The sequence below is a fragment of the Erpetoichthys calabaricus genome, chromosome 5 (genome assembly GCF_900747795.2).
Source record: "Erpetoichthys calabaricus chromosome 5, fErpCal1.3, whole genome shotgun sequence".
NCBI classification, from domain to species: domain Eukaryota; kingdom Metazoa; phylum Chordata; class Cladistia; order Polypteriformes; family Polypteridae; genus Erpetoichthys; species Erpetoichthys calabaricus.
The window spans coordinates 237,568,315-237,588,674 of record NC_041398.2 but is presented as its reverse complement, the minus strand read 5'-3'; the positions used below and the strand labels follow the sequence as shown (position 1 = coordinate 237,588,674).

At 39.1% G+C, this 20,360-nt stretch overlaps 1 protein-coding gene across 2 annotated transcripts in view; it reads right to left on the bottom strand.

The window, feature by feature from the left end:
* Positions 1–7,698: 7,698 nt before the first annotated feature.
* plrg1 (pleiotropic regulator 1) overlaps positions 7,699–20,360 on the bottom strand; it is a 45,731-nt gene continuing 33,069 nt past the window's right edge. For both annotated transcript variants that reach the window (XM_051928168.1, XM_028791369.2), the window contains exons 12-15: positions 19,545–19,653; positions 17,151–17,290; positions 13,235–13,428; positions 7,699–7,961 (exon numbers count right to left, since the gene is read on the bottom strand). In XM_051928168.1, coding sequence (XP_051784128.1) covers positions 7,902–7,961; positions 13,235–13,428; positions 17,151–17,290; positions 19,545–19,653 — 503 coding nt within the window. In that variant the 3' untranslated portion in view covers positions 7,699–7,901. The remainder of the gene's footprint in view (positions 7,962–13,234; positions 13,429–17,150; positions 17,291–19,544; positions 19,654–20,360) is intronic.

The following is a 20,360-nucleotide window of genomic DNA, read 5'->3' as shown; positions in this document are numbered from 1 at the left end:
GCACCTGGAGTACATCTGGGTACTGCATAAAAGGGGTCGCCTCACTCCAGTGGAGGAGCCGGAGTTGGGAGGGAGTGTGATGAAGCTTACGAGAGAGGAGTGGAGGCAGCCATAAAAGACTAAGAGAAGGAAAGACTGTGAGTGAGTAGTGTACTGTATTTGTTAAAGATACTAAAAACGTGTGTGTTTTGGACATAAGCTGTCTTGGTGTCTGTCCGTGTCGAGGCTGGTTCCCACAGTATGCAGTACATTTTTACAAATGCCATTTTTAGTTTTTGTTATTTATTACTACCCCTTTCATATTGTTACTAACTATTCATTTACCTATTATTTATTTATTGTATAGTATAATTCTTCACCCGTCTTAAACTTGCCCCATGCTTGTGTTTACAGAGGTCCTGGGGTACGTCATTTCATGGCACTGTAGGCTATAATATGGTGGATAAATGGTTTGACTAAACCCAAACAACTGCAATATCAATGTTTAATAAGTTTGCACCCCCTTTAATACATCATCATTTAAACTCATCACGGAAATAACCAACTGCCTTTATGATCACATTAACACCCTGTGTGGGATCACCACAATTAACTTAATAAGATGTTTGCTGCGCTCGTCCAGTTTGCAAGTGCAGTCACACACACAGAAGGCAGCATGGGCTCCAGAGACCTTCCAAAACAAATCTGTGGCAGGAAAGGTACATGTAAGGTGAGGAACATGAGATTTTCAAGGCTTTGAAGATCCCTGAAAACTACAAACATCAAGAAATAGAAAGTGCAAGGCACCACCCACGGTCTGTCAAAAACAGGGCAACCTTCAAAGCCAAGTGACCGGGAAGAGGAGACAATTGGTAAAAGAGTGGCAACCAAGAATCCAGTGGCAACTCTGAAAGATCTATAGCAGTGGTCCTCAATCACGGTCCTGGAGGGCCGCAGTGGCTATGGGTTTTCATCCCAGCCACTCCGTCCTTGCTGATAATGATAGTTGGTGTATAACTCTATGCCTTGTTAGTGCCTTTATACACCAAAGATTAATTTTAGTTACTTTGTAGATCAGAGGTCCTCAATTACAGTCCTGGAGGTCTGCTATGGCTGCAGGTTTTCACTTTAACCAATTTCTTAATTAGAACCCTTTTATTTACTACTCTAGATGTCTTGGTCTTAATTTTAGTTCTCTTGCCTGTTACCATTCAGAACCCTTAATTGCCTATTTTAGATTTTAGCAGCTGCATTTAAGTTTTAATTGTTGCCGGTTTTCTTAACCAGACATTTGTTAATGAGATGCAGATAACCAATAAACCAGCAGCTCTCCAGCTAACGTGCTTACCATGAAGTATCTGTGATAAAAAATGTTTACAAATGAATGAGAGAGGAATTGGAAGGACCATTAAGTTTAAATCTATTCTGGTCCACAACATACATGGATAATGTTCTCACAGAAGGAATCTCTACAGTGTAATTAAAATTGCTCTTGGATGAATGCAAGCATTAACAAGCAAAACAGTTCAATACCAAGTTTCATTATCAGCATGGACTGCTTTCTAATTAGGAAACTAGTTGGAATAAAAACCTGCAGCCACTGCGGCCCTCCAGGACTGTGATTGAGGACTCCTGATCTATAGAGTCCAATGGCCAAAGGATAAGATGTGCATCATACAACAATATCAAAAGATATTACATGCAGCTGGCCAATAGAAGAGGGCAAGAAGAAAGCCGCTTTAGAAAAAGGTCCATCTGGAGTCCTGACTGAAGTTTTCAAAAAAAAAAAAAAGTTTTTGAGAAGACGACAAAATACAGAATCGGTACTTGTGTACTAAACAGACAGCAGCTCCTACCCATTCTAGTGTTGGGCTACGTGGGGGAGGCACCCTGGTTGCTTAACTTTTGGAGTTTAAATTATTAGACTGACCTACCCCAACCACAAATACTAACCTTAAAGTTAGTGGGGGTGGAGCATAGTTGCCTATAGGTCCCTAATGTTAATGTCCCCTTTGGGTGCCTAATGTTAAAAACAAAAATCTGATTTGCGTCATGATAATAGAAAAGCGTAGTAGCCGTCCGTTTAGTACACAAGTACCACAGAATTTTTTGACATAAACCCCAAACATTATGTCTGAAAAACCCAACAGAGCCCCATCAGTAAAACACCACCCTGACTGTGAAGTATGGTGGGGGTGGCGTAATGTGTGGATAGGGTGGATTGATAGAGCAGAGTACAGGGAGCTTATGGAGGAGAACCTGGTGACATTTGCAAAAAGACTATAGATTGGTCAGAAATTCATATTACAACTGGATAGTGACATAGAGCAGCTGGCAAAGAAGAAGGTGGGTGTTCTGTAGTGGTCAAATCAAAGTCCTGACCTAATTCCAATTGAAAATTACCAGAAAGACTTTAAGGTTGCTATTCAGAATATTCTAATTACTTCATAGAGCTGAAAAAAAAATTAAAATTACACGGGCAAAATTATTGAGACCCCTTAAAAGATACCATAAGGCAGAGTTGGTGTGTAGTGATATCTCAAGTAAACTCTAATCAGTAGCACGGGCCAAAGTCTTCAATCTTACAATCAATGGCTCATCCAAGTTGAATGGAGCAACAGATGGAAACTTTTGGCTCCGTCTGACCATGTAGTGTTCACACAATCCTAAAATTAGATTGCTCTACCACAACAGAATGTACTTTGCCATTGTTAATACAGTATTAACTTAAAAATGGCCATACTGCAGAAGGCAAGTGAGAAAAAGAAAGTACATTCCAAAATTCATTAGCTTTTCAGACCACCAGCACCAGCAACAACTTAACTTAATGGTGTTAGGTCCAGGCTTAACAGTGGATTCACTTTTGGTCTGCTGTTTCCGTGCTTCGATTTTTGAGGCCATTCATTTACGCACAAATCACTCAAGTCTCACACTAGCCTGTCCAAAGGGGGGTAAGGGTCTGAACTTTGACTTGGGCATTCTCTCACCATGATTCTTTTCCTTTCGGCCATTCAGTTGTATGCTTGTGTACTTATAAGGATTAAATGTTGTCACTTGATAAAATTTCAAGCCTGGCATTACCTTTCACACCAGTGGCCCCACATTTTCCAATAGTGTGCTATGATATAAAGTGGAGCTTATCAGGCCATTATTGTCACATGCACATACTTGCTTGTGCTCATTAGTATGGGACACGTTGCCGTGATCTGGCACTGATTAGTGAGTAAGGATAGCCTTAGACTGAAACGTCTGTCACTAGGGCTTATCTATGAAAACTAAAATAATTAAAATAATTAATAAGTTAATAACGGAGACTAAAATAATTAACTCAAACAAACAATACTGAAAAATTACAAAGTAGGAGCAAGTACAGAATGGCAACATTTGAGGCTGATATGGACTCGAGTCTTCTGGCTGCAAGTTAACCATCAGCCCTCCACGACTGTAGTTTACAGTTGGTATGAAGTTCTTGAGGTGATCTGTGCTGGGACAAGTTTCAGTTAGACATGTCATTTTGGGTAAAGGCAAAAAGAGTGCCACTGAGGACCATGTCCTCTGGACAGGTGAGACCAAATGGTCTTTTGTTTCATTCACGTATAACTTTGTAATCATCGGTTGTGCTGCCACATTTGTCTTTGGAGAGAAGGGGCTTTTTTTTCTGGCTACCCTTGTATGAAATAAAAGTTCTGTGAAGTTCGCAAAAAATACAAATTCACCTTCTTATTGATAGTCCATTCACAATATTGAGTAAACAAGGAAATTAACACAATTAAGTGAACAATTAAAAAATATTAACCATCAAACACAGAGTCCAGTTATTTTTGTTGTAAACTCGTGGGATTATTAGTGGATTAAAATTGATCAGTTGTATAAACAGATTGTTAATTGTGGATCGACTGTGTTTCTCATTTTAATTCAATTTGAGTTGATCTGCTTTTGGTTTTTTTTGTGGGTTTCTTTGTTCTTATGTAAAACTGGTTTCTCTTTTGTATTTATATATACTAGGGGGCTTTGCCTCTTTGCTCGCCAACCCCCTGTGCTTGCGCTATGCGCTAGCCTCTTTGCGGTTCTGCCACTCGCGTATGGGGATGCGGATGTACAATTTACTAACTATTTTACATTACCGCAAGTAATTAACCAAATTAAAAAATAGTAAAATGTAATAATTGGAAAGTAAATTATCTTTCGTGTTGCGTTACAGTTATTTGTTGCGTAATACAATTTCGTTCTCTTTGGCTTTGAAATTAACACGCAAAAACTTTTTAAACTTGCACTTTTACTGTAAAACTTCAGGAAAAACTATTTTTTTTAAATTAAATTTTGGTCAATATTGCATTGAATTTTGATTCTGTGTTTGGACTTTCATCGTGAAAACGCAACGTATAACTGCCGTGATTGAATTTCGTTTCTTTCTCTCTATTAAATAAAATGACTTTTTCGAATGTTCGGCTCTGACATTTACAAATGCTATTCTAACGGGAAACTGTAAACGTTTTAATACGAATGGCATATCAAGATCTCCTTTGGTGTCTCATGTAATCCCCTGAAGATGTACATTATCTTTCTTGGATAGATCCTTCTTTCTACAGTAATTCATGCGGAGGAAGACTGGACGGTGTTAATGGCTTTAGATATTCTTTGTGATATTGTAAGTTGATGTTTTCATCTTCCGCACCATCACCACCAACTGTTTCAGCATAGTCTATTGATACGCATTTAACCAATTTGCAGTTTAACCGATCGACATTTTTGGCATTTGACTTCATCGTTTCTTGGTGCTAGGATTGCCCATGTACTAATTTTTACTGTTGATAACCCTTCGTGATGAAACTCTTCAATAAGATTTGGACATAACACGTCTTCTTTAATTGGGAACTTAAAATGAGGAAAACGTTAAAATTTATAAGAACTGACTGAGCAAGAACAGTGTCTGTCAAAAGCATTCACACGAATGAGAGGCAAGATTACAGTGTGCGTGGTTTTCTATGGTTGAGAGGAGGGCGTGACTTGAAAACATCTCATGGCCAAAGTCTTGATCCGCGGGACTTGAAAAAAATCTTCCTAAAAGTCTCGTCACAAAATTTTTTTATATAATAGTGAGATGTGTCAATGTATATATACTGCATGACTAGTGTAATTATATATATTTTTTGTTTGTAGATTGACTGATTGATGTTTTATATTTTTTAATTTTTCAGTACAGTGAATAGTGTTCATTTTCCTCCTTCACTCCATAACAGTCATGAACTGTTAACATTCACCATCATGGCAGAGCCCTGCAGATCATAAGATGCAGCATCAGGGTTCTTTATGGCACATCATGTGGTCTGATTGTAAGTGAAGTTAAAGGGACACTCATTCCTAGGAAGACTAGCAACTGTCTTGGTATGTTCTGCATTTGAGGGCAATCCTACTTTAGTGAAGACTTATGGATTTTACATTGTTATAAAATGGCCTTATAACTGTTCCCAGACTGAGGAGTATATCGAGACGGTAGCACTGTAATGAGACTCACAGGGTTCCAAGGCAGAGTTCATTTTTAAAATAGACAATACACTCAGGCTCAGTGGCTGTGGGTGGGCATGTGCGGTAGCATAGCTCTACACCCTTCGGTGTTTAATGAGGAAATTGGCTAATTCCAATTCACGTGCTGATGCTGTCAATATGTTATTTCCACTGTTATACTCCTTGGGGTGTAATTAAGGCACCTGCAACCACAATAGGTTAAAAGAAGCCAGAGGCGATTAGACGGGGTGGAAAGATCAGAAGAACAGGAGAAGGTTATTATGATCAAGAAGCGATAAATAAAAATAAAATATTTTATAAAATGAAGAGAAGTGAGCCTCAGAAAGGAAAGGGGTTACGCAGAGTGCAGTGGTCTCTTGTTCGAAGAAGAGAGTACTCGCAGAAAGCACGGTTGATTTCATCCTGCTGCAGCTAGGAAACATTACGGACTTAGATTCGTTCTGCAGGTACAGATGAGAGGTATAAGAAAGAGTTTCATGATGACAGCCGTGTCTGCTGACAGGGAGCAGCATGGATGCGGTGCTCATCAGAGTCACGTGTAAGAATGAATGCAGATACAGAGTTGGCACAGTGAACTTGGAGTCACTAGAATGCCTTGTTGGTAAAGGGGCAAGGTAGGCAATGGAGCTCGGTCAATGGATGAAGTACTGGGTCACAAATAAAGATTGTTTTCTATGGATGGGACTGTTGGTTTTATGGATTTTATTTACTGAGGTTATACATGGAATTACTGGAAGGCACGGTTTTATGAGAGTAATTATTTATTGATAGGATATTCAGAACTGCACTTGGACACTATTTGAAAAATACTTGCTGTGTTAGGTGTCCCCATTATGCAACTCATCTTGGTCATGGCTATTGACAATCCTGGGGTTACGGACGTAATGGCAGATGCAGGCAAACCATACTGCCACTAGTAAATTCCATTCATCAGCTAATCAAGTGCATTTAATGAGCAGCACTTGCCTCACATTAACTCCTTTACTGATGTGAGACCAATTAGGGCGCATTTACATCTGTCATAAGTGACTTCTGTTTGCCAGTCAGACCCACTTAATCCATGACTGGGCTGGAGGAACCAGAATCTATGCCAGAAACTATGGGCACAAGGCAGTAAACAGCTCAAGGCAGATGCCAGGCCCACTAAGCACATACCCACTCCTCACACTGGGTGACAATATTAGGCAGAAAAAAAAATCTCAGATTTAATAAATGTGGAAACATTTTTAAAATCCTGTTTGTTATTCTAAGGTATTGAGTGTTGCATAATGTGGGGAAAAATTGAATTTAAATTGAAGGCAGCCGCATAAAATGGGTAAAGAGTGAAGGGGTCTGAATACTTTGTGAATCAGTGTTACGTTTGTAAAATGTAATTCACGGTGAATTATTACAAAAAGTAAGCGAAAAAAATAACCCTAGTATTTTGTTTTGAATTAAGTTACTGTAAAGTTCCTTGCAACAATGCATGAATCTAATGGTTTATTAAGACTGCAGATGTAATAAAAACGTACAACTGTACAAAAGTAGTTGAGCCAACAACCTTCCAAGTTATTGTATAACACTGCATTATCATCTGTTCAAATCCTTAACATATAGGGAGTGAAATAATAAATGGCAATGTATAAAGATATGTTGGCACTTATTACATACGTTATTCATGAAGACTCAACTGGAAAGGCACTAAAAGTATCAAGAAATAAATAGAAAATACTGAAAACAATTTAAGATTTTTGCATCGATTCTTGGTTTAAAACAGCTATTAAAAATACATTCTCAAGACAACAGAATTCATTTAATGTGAATTTTAAAACTATTGCCCCACGCGATGTTTTAACCCATGATTTCTTTTAAAATAAACACAATAATTAAGACCGATACCTTCATCCCAACTTGGAATGGCTGCGGCCTCTACAGGACGGAGGTCTTTCAGAAATGCACCAGTGCAAGCCATTCTAGATGCACTTCAGGATTTGACTTGAGCACCATAAAATGGAAACGTGGCAAGGGAATTGTTTTTAAAAATAAATTAAGAACTTCAAATACAGCACGGATAATTTGTAGAGTGACTCAAAGTGATACTTAAATAGTAGTTGACAGTCAACATTTTTTGGTCCGTTTGCATGACAGTTAATATGAAAGAGTGCCAAGTAAAAAAGAAAACACCACCACCACCATCAGAAAATACAAAAGAAATGTTAAAAATGGCCAATTTTAATGGAGCACATGCTCCTGTCAAAAGGAAAAAAGAAAAAAAAAAATCTGCCAAGTTTACACTGTTACTGACTGTTACATGAGACGGGGTGACGACCGAAACAAATAATGTGTGTTTTGTTGCTGCACAAACAATGTACCACTTCTTGAGATGTCCTTGGGGTGAATGAGTAATGTCAATTCTTTTAAAATCTCTTTCGCTTCATAATCTCTGGCTTCCAGCTTACTGGATGTGTTTCCTCAGTCTGTGAATGAAAAAGAAAAAAAAAAAATTAATTAATATTAAAAACCCACCTAAGATGGGTTGAATCAACATAGACCTCAGTGTTAAACGTTTACAGAGCACCATCTGCTGAAATGTATATTGTATTGCATATAGGAATAAAATGCATTGTATTTGTCATTCCAGCAGATGGCACATCACAAGCATTTGTAGTAATAAAATGCATTACTGTAAATATTGGTCATGTGCCATCTTTAATTCTTTGCATTTCTATAGTGCTTTTTTCACTACTCACAGCGCTCAGCAATTGCAGGTCAAGGGCCTTGCTCAAGGGTCCAACAGAGCAGAGTCCCTATTGGCATTTACGGGATTCGAACCAGCAACCCACTTGTAATGACAGAGACATACAGAAGCAAATGGATAGACACACAGACAGACAGACAAATACAATTATCCTTTTATTAAGGTGGATTCAAGGCAAACTTTTCACATTTTTAATAATGAACACAGTGTGCCCTCAAGAGCAAAAATGAAGAGTCCATAATTCTATACCTTTCCTAGCAAGACTGTCCAAAAATGAACAATGTTGCATGAACATGTTAAAAACTAGCAAACTCAATAAATTTCTCTCTATACATAATCCTTACTATACAAAAGAGGACCCCCAGGACTGAACTAAAGAACCCGTGTTCTAGAGCCTGCACAGTTCATCCAGCAAGATCTCTCTCATTTCATGCAGATGCTGGCTCAGAACATGCTCGAAGATACCGCTGATATGGGTAGTGCTAGTCACTGCCCCCTCCAATAACACCAGATATGAACAATCACTGATTGGCGATAGCCCACAACACCATGATGCCCTGTGCAGGCATATATACACACAACAGACATTGCCTCTCACGACACTCCAATCCGACATGCACATGGCCATCCCACCTTCTCAGACAGAATCGTCTCTCATCACTAAAGACTTAAGAATGTCATTCCTCCTTCCAAACAACCTGTTTGAAGCACCACTGCAGGTGGGCAAGGCAGTGACGATAACAAGTTTTAGTTGGGCGTGGGGAACGCATATTGCATATGATCCGAATGGACACTTCTGGTGCACCAGTGGCTATGGTGTGTGCGGCTGTGGCTGGACAGTCTGCCACAGCCTCCCTTTTCTGATGGTGTACAAGGACATCTATATGGAGATTCACTCAAAAGAGGCCCCAAATATTCTGTAATAACACTCACTAGGACGAAACAATCTGAAGGAAACAGCATGCAATAAGCTCCTCAGTATATGGACCTTCGAACAAGCCGGGATGCCACTGTGTCAGAGCGATGAGGCAGGCGCCAGACAGCTGTTGCAACGTTTAACCTCCATTTGCAACTTCTGGGTGCATACTGCCCATACCCCTTCACTCAGTCATTCGACTTCTCATCAGGATGGTGGTGTACAGTATTGAGCAGCAAGTCTTCATGGTGCAAACCTATTGGGTCACCAATTCGTTTAAGTGATGTCAGAATCAACTGGATGATCTTGAGTTAACGGAAGGATAATTCCAGCAAGATGGTGCAATGCGTCACACATCGGCAAGGAGCATGGCAGAAACAGGGTCCTTCTTTGGCAACAGGGTAATTTCAAAGGGGCTTTGGCCACCATGGTCGCCGGATTTGACACCACAAGACGTCTTCCTTTGGGGTCTACTCAAAGGAAAAGTCTATCGGAAAAAAGCCTCACATTGTGGAAGATTTGAAGAAAAACATCCAACGTGAAATTGCTGTTATTCCCCACGCAAGAGATGCTTGCTGGTACATTCAGGAACATGGAGCGTCGCGTTGAAATGTGTGGCAGAAAACGGAAACCACTTCCAGCATCGCATGTAATGCAATCGATTATATATACGTCAAAGTATACAGCGTATTTTCTTGGTTCAGATTGCTTCAGCCTAACGGGAGTTACGACAGAATATTCTGGGCTTCGATACCACAATGTATTACAGCGTTTCAAAATTGATTCCTTCAGGGTGTTCTTTCACTTTCCAGTTGTTTTTACACTCAAGAATCAAGTCCAGATTAGGAAACACTGCCACAGTTCACTGCAAAAGTATTTTGTTCTGTTATTACTAATGATGTATAAAGACTAATGATGTATATAACTGACCTTTCACTGTGAGTGGTAGCAGAATCACTGCTAATTAAAACACACAAAATGCTAGTGCTGGGCGGTATGACCAAAGTTCTATATCACGGTATCTTTCAAAATTATACCGGTTTCATGGTATTCAATAGTATTTTTTTCCCCATGCATGAGTGGATGTTAACCACATTTTCCACTGCAATTACTGGCTAAGAATAACCTACTCCACTGTCATGAGAATTGTACGTTGTACAAAAAACATTTTAACGTGCACACAAGTATTAATACAGGTCTGCATGGCCCCATAAAGTGATAGTTTTCAAGGGTGTGGCACCAATGAAGAGAAGGAATCACATTGCATGACAGTTGCAGTCAAAATACAGAACCATTTTAATTGAACAAATTTTGCAAACAACTTAAACTATAATTTTGACAACATATTTTCAACCATCCAACGAGGCATTTAGACTTAGTAAAATATCCAGAGGTGCTTGTCAAAAGTTGTATTGCACTGAACATGTCTTAGAAAAGGAATAAATAGTAAATATTTTTCATAAACCAACTACACTTCTGTTACAGTTAACAATTTCTGTCCACTGACATGTTAGCTATATGGATTGTAATGGCGTTGGTTATCTCGATCCACTGCTTGCTTTTTTTGTCATAGGCAGTACCTCTAGCAAACGCATCTACAAGTGACGTCTGACTGGAGTGTCCTCTAGCTTTTTCAGTTTTACCGGAGGATGTGGAGGGTGCCAATCTTAGTTATATACCTTCATGTTACTCCAAAGCACGTTTGTGGCTAAGGTGGTGCAGCAAATTGCTCATGTTGGCGCCTCTGGTGACAACTTTAGCAGTAAATAGTTGTTTGGTCCACATCCGACCTTTTAAAACCAAAGTATCTCCAGACAACAGACACGGCTCCTTTTTTCGGCAAAAGTTCTTCTGTGTCATCATTTGTGAATTTCCCCTTAGATACTTTATTAATCCCATCTATCCATCTATCTGTTCAACTTTACCGTCTGCTACGGCTTCAGTTTCAGAATGTTATCTGTCCATTTTCACCACTCAATACCTCCACTAACACATGTACTTCATTACATGCCTATTTAGAGGTGTAGCAGTGAAAAAGATGCCCCCCTTAAATAGTTTCCCACTGCGCCATGTTCCGAACGTTTTAGGCTATTTAAACCGGTGCTGCGGTATAAGAAAAATCCATATCATAACAAAAATAAAAAATGGTTTTCGGTATGAACCGGTATACCTCCCAGTACTACAAAATGCCATCTTTTTTTGATAAAATGAGGATATATTTCTACATTCTCTTCAGTGAATACAGGGGTTCCTGACAAGTCGGTCACACATACTGCTAGCACGGCTTCATTCCATTCAGCAAATTTTATGGAATATAGTTTCAGCAGTTACATTAAGTTTATTGGATTAACAGAAAATATGCAATATGCATTATAACAAAATTAGACAGGTGCATAAAATTGGGCACCCCAACACTTAGTTGAGCCTCCTTTTGTAAATATAACAGCCTCTAGACGCTGTCCTCCTATAGCCTTTGAGTGTCTGGATTCTGGATGGAGGTATTTCTGACCATTCTTACATACAAAATCTCTCCAGTTCAGTTCAATTTGATGGCTGCCAAGCATGGACAGCCTGCTTCAAAATCATCCCATAGATTTTCGATGATATTTAAATCAGGGGACTGTGACGGCCATTCCAGAACATTGTACTTCTCTCTCTGCATGAATGCCTTTGTAGATTTCAAACTGTGTTTTGGGTCATTGTCTTGTTGGAATATCCAACCCATGCGTAACTTCAACTTTGTGACTGATACTTGAACATTATCCTGAAGAATTTGTTGATACTGGGTTGAATTCATCCAGCCCTCGACTTTAACAAGGGCCCCAGTCCCTGAACTAGCCACACAGCCCCACAGCATGATGGAACCTCCACCAAATTTGACAGTAGGAAGCAGGTGTTTTTCATGGAATGTGGTGTTCTTCTTCCGCTATGCAAAGCGCTTTTTGTTCTGACCAAATAACACAATTTTTGTCTCATCAGTCCAAAGCACTTTGTTCCGAAATGAATCTGGCTTGTCTAAATGAGCATTTGCATACAACAAGTGACTGTGTTTGTGGCGTGAGTGCAGAAAGGGCTTCTTTCTCATCACCCTGCCATACAGATGTTCTTTGTGCAAACTGCTCTGAATTGTAGAACGATGTACAGATACACCATCTGCAGCAAGATGTTCTTGCAGGTCTTTGGAGGTGATATGTGGGTTGTCTGTAACCATTCTCACAATCCTGCACATATGCCGCTCCTGTATTTTCCTTGGCCTGCCAGACCTGCTGGGTTTAACAGCAACTGTGCCTGTGGCCTTCCATTTTCTGATGACATTACTTACAGTCGAAACTGACAGTTTAAACCTCTGAGATGTCTTTTTGTAGCCTTCCCCTAAACCATGAGACTCAACAATCTTTGTTTTCAGATCTTTTGAGAGTTGCTTTGAGGATCCCATGCTGTCACTCTTCAGAGGAGAGTCAAAGGGAAGGAAGCACAACTTGCAATTGACCACCTTAAATACCTTTATAGCTCATGATTGGACACACCTGTCTATGAAGGCTTAATGAGCTCATCCAACCAATTTGGTGTTGCCAGTATTCAGCATTGAGCAGTGACAGGCATTTAAATCAGCAACATTACAAGGGGACCCACATGTTTGCACAGCCAGTTTTTCACATTTTATTTAATTTTATACAACTAAATACTGCTTCACTAAAAATCTTTGTTCAGAAAACACCCCAGTACTCAGATGTTCCTAGGAAATGAAAGACATACCACTGTAATCTTTTTTGTTGCAAGTACAGTAAATTATTATGCAGGCTGAGAGGGGTTCCCAAACTTTTTCATATGACTGTATATACTTAGAACACTTGCATACAATATTATTCATTGCGTTTTAAATAAATTTGTCTCAACCATTCCTAGTAGAAGAAGAATAAAAAATGAATAAACTAAGTAAAATTAACTGAGAAGAATCCATCCTAAAAAGAGAATACTGCAAGGACAAAAAAATAAAACTGCCAAATGAATGATTCTAACAGTAATTTAAAGCAACCTCTTAATACTCGACACATGTATACAAAGTTAAACCTTACCGCTGTGTCATCTTCTTTATACACTTTGATGGTCTTGTCGGCCTCAGCAGTGATTAGCCTGGACTCTGAATGATCAAAAACACAAGCAAAGATTCCAGACTCGCTGTCCAGTGACCCAGGCTGTACAGCTGCATGAATCTTCTGGTAGTTGTAACCAGTCCTCCAGTCCCACAAGTGGATAGTGCCATTGTCAGCTAAAATAAATAGAAATAAAAAAGTTGAAACCACCTCAAAAAAAAAAAACGCCCTCTAGGCCTACTTATCAGCGCTCTACTCGTATCTACATTAGATTCAGCTGTTCAGCTTTGAACACAAAACAAAAACACTTGAAACAGTACAGTCAATTCTCCACTTTCATGCATTTAACTTTTTTGATTTCAAGTATTTGAGAAATTTTATTTGCAACATCTTTTTCACTTTCATGTTGGCATCCTTGCACGTTTTCAGGCTTTGCAGCTATGCACAGTAGGGAAAAAATGAGATGCTCAAGTCTGGGGAGTGGTAAGAACTTGTACTGATCAACAAGACAGTAGGACACAATTGCTGGGATGGACATCCTTAGCAATTGGGGAGGACCTCCGAGTGGAGGGATTCTTCTTCTGGATCCATGAGCCTGTGAAATGGTCTGACTACCTAGCAAAAATACCTACTGTGTGCTTCCAATGGAATACAGTCATATGAAAAAGTTTGGGAACCCCTCTTAATTCTTTGGATTTTTGTTTATCATTGGCTGAGCTTTATTGGATTAACAGAAAATATGTAATATGCATCATAACAAAATTAGGCAGGTGCATAAATTTGGGCACCCCAACAGAGATATGACATCAATACTTAGTTGAGCCTCCTTTTTAAATATAACAGCCTCTAGACGCTGTCCTCCTATAGCCTTTGATGAGTGTCTGATTCTGGATGGAGGTATTTCTGACCATTCTTCCATACAAAATCTCTCCAGTTCTGTTAAATTTGATGGCTGCCGAGCATGGACAGCCTGCCTCAGATCATCCCATAGATTGTCAATGATATTCAAGTCAGGGGACTGTGACAGCCATTCCAGAACATTGTACTTCTCCCTCTGCAGGATGCCTTTGTAGATTTCAAACTGTGTTTTGGGTCATTGTCTAGTTGGAATATCCAACCCCTGCATAACTTCAGCTTTGTGACTGATGCTTGAACATTATCCTGAAGAATTTGTTGATATTGGGTTGAATTCATCCGACCCTTGACTTTAACAAAAGCCCCAGTCCCTGAACTAGCCACACAGCCCCACAGAATGATGGAACCTCCACCAAATTTGACAGGAGGTAGCAGGTGTTTTACTTGAAATGTGGTGTTCTTCTTCCGCCATGCAAAACGCTTTTTGTTCTGACCAAATAACTCAATTTTTGTCTCATCAGTCCAAAGAACTTTGTTCCAAAATTAATCTGGCTTGTCTAAATAAGCATTGGCATATAACAAGCAACTGTTTGTGGTGTGAGTGCAGAAAGGGCTTCTTTCTCATCACCCTGCCATACAGATGTTCTTTGTGCAAATTGCTCTGAATTGTAGTACGATATACAGATACACCATCTGCAGCAAGATGTTCTTGCAGGTCTTTGGAGGTGATCTGTGGGTTGTCTGTCACCATTCTCACAATCCTGCACATATGCCGCTCCTGTATTTTTCTTAGCCTGCCAGACTTGCTGGGTTTAACAGCAACTGTGCCTGTGGCCTTCCATTTCCTGATTACATTCCTTACAGTTGAAACTGACAGTTTAAACCTCTGAGATTGCTTTTTGTAGCCTTCCCCTAACCAGGAGACTCAACAATCTTTGTTTTCAGATCTTTTGAGAGTTGCTTTGAGGATCCCATGCTGTCACTCTTCAGAGGAGAGTCAAAGGGAAGCACAACTTGCAATTGACCACCTTAAATACCTTTTCTCATGATTGGACACACCTGTCTATGAAGTTCAAGGTTTAACGAGCTCATCAAACCAATTTGGTGTGAGCAGTGACAGGCATTCAAATCAGCAACATTACAAGGGGATCCACATTTGTGCACAGCCAGTTTTTCACATTTGATTTAATTTCATACAACAAAATACGGCTTCACTAAAAATCTTTGTTCAGAAAACACCCAAGTACTCAGATGTTTCTAGGAAATGAAAGACACACCACTGTTATCATAATTTTTGAAAGTCAATTATTATGCAGGCTGAGAGGGGTTCCCAAACTTTTTCATATGACTGTATGTACTTCGTCATGGCCTACTAGGAGAAAGCCTAATGGCATACTTAAGATGCACTGAAGAGACTAGAACTCTTGCAAGCTGGCCCATGTGCATTTCAGAATTCTCCAGAACAAGCTAGAGATGGCTGTTGGTATTGAGGAAGTCTAAATTTGATTCAGCCTGTTAATAGAATCTTCACTGGTGATGGTTGAGGGAGGAGATAAAAATAAAGGCGGGAAACCAGATCAAATGAGAGGGCACCTGATTAGCAACTGATGCTAATTATAAAAAGTAGGCCTAAGCGTCTGTACTTCTAATACTTTATTGTAATACTAGGGGGCTTCACCCTGATCCGGCCTGCGCTACACGCCAGCCACTTTGCATCTCTGTTGCCTGCTGTTGTGGATTTCACTTTTACCAAACAACAAATCTTTTTAATTCTTGCTGATACGCCTCTTTATTAAGAAAAAACACTACTTTTTTTTTCCCCTGATGTCAACACGAATTAGATGATCTACAAGTCTCCGACTTAAAAGTTTAAATCCGAGCAATATATTCGATCTGTTTTCACGGTTCCGTTATTTCACGGAGTAATAATTTACATTTGTTTGCGCTAATGCAATCTTTACTATAATTTTTTTTGAGACTTTCAAATTTTCCTACTTCCATTATCTCTAACCTGCTCTATATGTGTATCTTGCCAATGTTTTTGAATTGTTTACGACATTCTACATTGTCAACTACTCTGTCTTTTATTTCCATCCCCCAGCGTGGTGAAATCTCTTGGCACAAAGCCTTGTCTCGTAGGACGTGAAAGTATCTCTCTGAAAAGGTCACGGATAAAAAGTCTCATTTCGTCCCAGGATTTTTTTATTATAATAGAGAGATGACACATTGAAAGGTGTTTCAGGTCATCATCCTGGAGTTTTTATGGTAAGCTGTATTACAATTTTAAATTAGACATCTTATTTCAAATACCTACAAACACATTATTTGCATCATAAAAAAACGTAAAAATAATCAAGCCAAATATATTACCAAAGTATTTTAACAGATGTAACCAAAGTGCACTTCTTCATTGTTTTTTGGGTTCATAAGCCTACTATGAGGATGAGTTACGAGGAAAAATTAAAAGAACTAAACCTTTTCAGTTTCAGTTTAAGCAAAAGATTCAGAGGAGATATGATTGAAGCGTTTAAAATTATGAAGGGAATTAGTCCAGTGGATCGAGACGGTGACTTTAAAATGAGCTCAACAAAAACACGGAGACACAAAAACTTGCCAAAGGTAAATTTCACTTAACTATTAGGAAGTTTTTCTTCCCACAAAAAACAGATTTGTGGAATAAGTGACAAAATAGTGTGGTGGACATCAGGACTTTAGGGACCTTCAAAACATGATGTTATTTTAGAAAAATTAAATGGATAGAATAGGCTCGTCTAGATTGTTCTAATGTTCTACCATGCCTCTAATCCCAGTCTGCATATACATCAAAGATTTTAAAACTCTAAGGGCTACTTTTACAAGAAGGTTTGGGTGGGATAGGTGGGGAAAGCCATAGGGAGAATCTTTTTTGATTTTTATGATTGCAATACTTGATTTATATTAATTTGCATGTTTGATTTTTTTTTTTTTAATTTGATTAAAAACTCTGATCACAAAACAAAATATACAATACATTTGTGTAAAAAAAAAAAAAAAAAAAAATTACCTCCTGAAACAAGAACTCCATCAGAATTTATAGCAAGTGTGTTGATGATAGCATTGTGGCCTGAAAGGTTTTGGATAAAACTTCCGTCTGGAAATTTCCACTGCTTGATGTTGTCTGGTGAACCAGAAGCAAATGTGTACCTGAAATAAAACGATTAACACAGTAAGGACAAGCTGTTTAAATGCCCTACTAACACATTTGTCGCTGCCACCTTTTGGCGAATTATAAAGCCTTCTGTCTCAGATTTTACTGACACACTGAGCAGCCGTGTACATGCACATTTCACTCTTGATAGAGGAATGAGATCACACAAACCATAAAATATTATGGAAAATATAGGCAGAAGAATTACTGAAATTGTAGGTTAAAGCCTGGTTTGATCAAAAAAAAAATAAAGAGAGAGAGACCGACAGAAGAAAATTAGATATAACGAGAGAAGGCTACTACTAATCTTGGCATATTCAATGTATTGACTTAACGTCTCAAGGAAGGAAGGTAATACTGATCAATAAGTAACAAAAAATAGTTAAAATTACCATGATCAATGAACTACTACATATAGTACAATCAAAACATAACATCCAAATATCAATACCACACAAAAAAATGAAACCTTGACCCTTTTCTCAGCTAATTTCCACTTTCACGTATTCATTTGTCCACATTTTAAGGCTGTATTTGTGAAAAAAGACTTAAATATATTGAGTAAATGTGTTTCCAATAAATGCACAGTAAATGAAAAGCATCATTTCAGGAATTGGAATTCTTTGAAAATCTAAAATAGTGACGGATCAGCACTAAAATTTTAACTCTGGTATCAATACCAGCTTTCGGACCTCAGTATCATTACCGACATTATTCTGAACCAAATAACAAATTACTCTAAAAACTCCTTTTTTTTGCTCGCCTTCTTGGTACGCTGCACAGAAGTACACCGCGCTTCACTCGTAATACAATACAATACAGTTTATTTTTGTATAGCCCAAAATCACACAGGAAGTCCTGCAATGGGCTTTAACAGGCCCTGCCTCTTGACAGCCCCCCAGCCTTGAATCTCTAAGAAGACGAGGAAAAACTCCCCCAAAAAATGGAAGAAACCTCAGGAAAGGCAGTTCAAAGAGAGACCCCTTTCCAGGTAGGTTGGGTGTACAGTGGGTGTCAAAAGAAGGGGGTTAATACAATACAATACAATACACAGAACAGAACAAATCCTCAATAAAAAATAATTTTTTTTTGAAGTACGGAGCAGAATTTAACAGTAGATGATATCACATAATAAGATTTGGGTAATTTTAGACTCTTGGAGACCTCATCCATCAAGCTGCCTCCCCCATTTGGCCATTCCATGGCTGAAACAATGTTGGGTCAACCAATCCGATGAAAGGACCCCTCTTTCTCACTTTTTCTAATAGCTGTGAAGTTGCAATTGCGTCGAAGCAAGGGGGTAGAGGGAATCTGGAAGGGGTATGATTAGTCCCCCTTGAAGCATTTTGTCCATAAAACAGTTTTTCCAAAACTGCAATAGTGAGTGTCGTGAGCAGAGGATTGAGAGGAAAACTGAAGTTTACTTCCGAAACCAAAAATTCCAAATTGCTGGCACCACACCATTTTTATACTTAGTGTTTTTGCCACTTTTCCCAATACCGGTGTACAACAACAACTATAATTTACTTGTGGTATAGCGACCCGACCCCCCTACTCCCCAACAAAATGGCCTGGACACATTTGTTGGTACCCCTAAGACATTCTGGAGTAAAACGTACTACCCACGGTTCCTTAAGCTCTGTCTCAGTCACAGATCATGGATCCTCCAACACGATGAGCCAAAACACACAGCTAAAAACATCCAAGACTGTCCAAGAAAAAAACATTGGACTATTCTGAAGGGGCCTGCACAGAGCCTTGCTTTGAATCTCATCAAACGTCTATGGAAGGATCTGAAACATGCAGTCTGGAGAAGACCCCTATCAGACCAGACACAGCTAGAGCAGCTTGCTCAGAACAAGTGGGTCAAATGACCTGTGGACAGGTGTGGAGGACTCATGGAGAGAGCTCCAGGAATCGCTTGTTTGCAGTGATGGATTGTAAATTTGTGGACAAAATATTAGGTTAAAAGTCTCATCCTTTCCGTCAATGTGATTTTCATTTGTGTTATATTTTGAAATATTCTGTTGAATCAAAACTCTAAAGCAAAGTCCGATTTTTGTTAAATATGTAAGATACTATAACGGGTACAAATTATTTTTGTCAGTTCAGAGACAATCGTGGAAGGCTATCAACAAATCTGTCCACACAGTTCTGTGGATTGGTGGTAGTAAAACCATTCATTATTTCATAAACGGAAAGGAATCAGACTTTAAGGGAAGGAAATACAGCACTTTGACAAATACTTACAGCCTAGGATGCAAGGCAAGAGCTCTAACAGATTTCTTGTGGTTAGTCAACGTTACCCTGGTTTTCCCAGCTACCAAATCCCATAATCGGATGGTAGTGTCGTGGCTTCCTGTAGTAAAACAAGAGAGAATGTGGACAAAGAAGAACAACATATTTAACAAAGCACATACTTGAAATATGAAACCATGTGCTGTAACATTTTAGTTCATACTTCTTACCAATTATCCACTTTTACAAATATTATCAACTATTAGTTGTGAAATGATATATTTTGGCTGTAGTGGTACTACAATGTACTTCAGAAGGTGGTAATACATATTTATATTACTAAATTATCATCACCAGTTTAATGAACATTTTCCAATTTTATTCTGGTTAGCTGGTTGTCTACCAAATCTTTTTCCTCTACAGTTCAAATCATTAAGATGAAACCCATTCTTATCATCCAAATTTATTGCGAATCATTAAATTAAAAACTTAATATGATTATGAATTAAACAGGCGCAGTGGTAGCGCTGTTGCCTCGCAGTTAGGAGACCCGGGTTCACTTCCCGGGTCCACCCTGCGTGGAGTTTGCATGTTCTCCCCGTGTCTGCGTGGGTTTCCTCCCACAGTCCAAAGACATGCAGGTTAGGTGGATTGGTGATTCTAAATTGGCCCTAGTGTGTGCTTGGTGTGTGGGTGTGCTTGTGTGTGTCCTGCGGTGGGTTGGCACCCTGCCCGGGATTGGTTCCCTGCCTTGTGCCCTGTGTTGGCTGGGATTGGCTCCAGCAGACCCCCGTGACCCTGCGTTTGGATTCAGCGGGTTGGAAAATG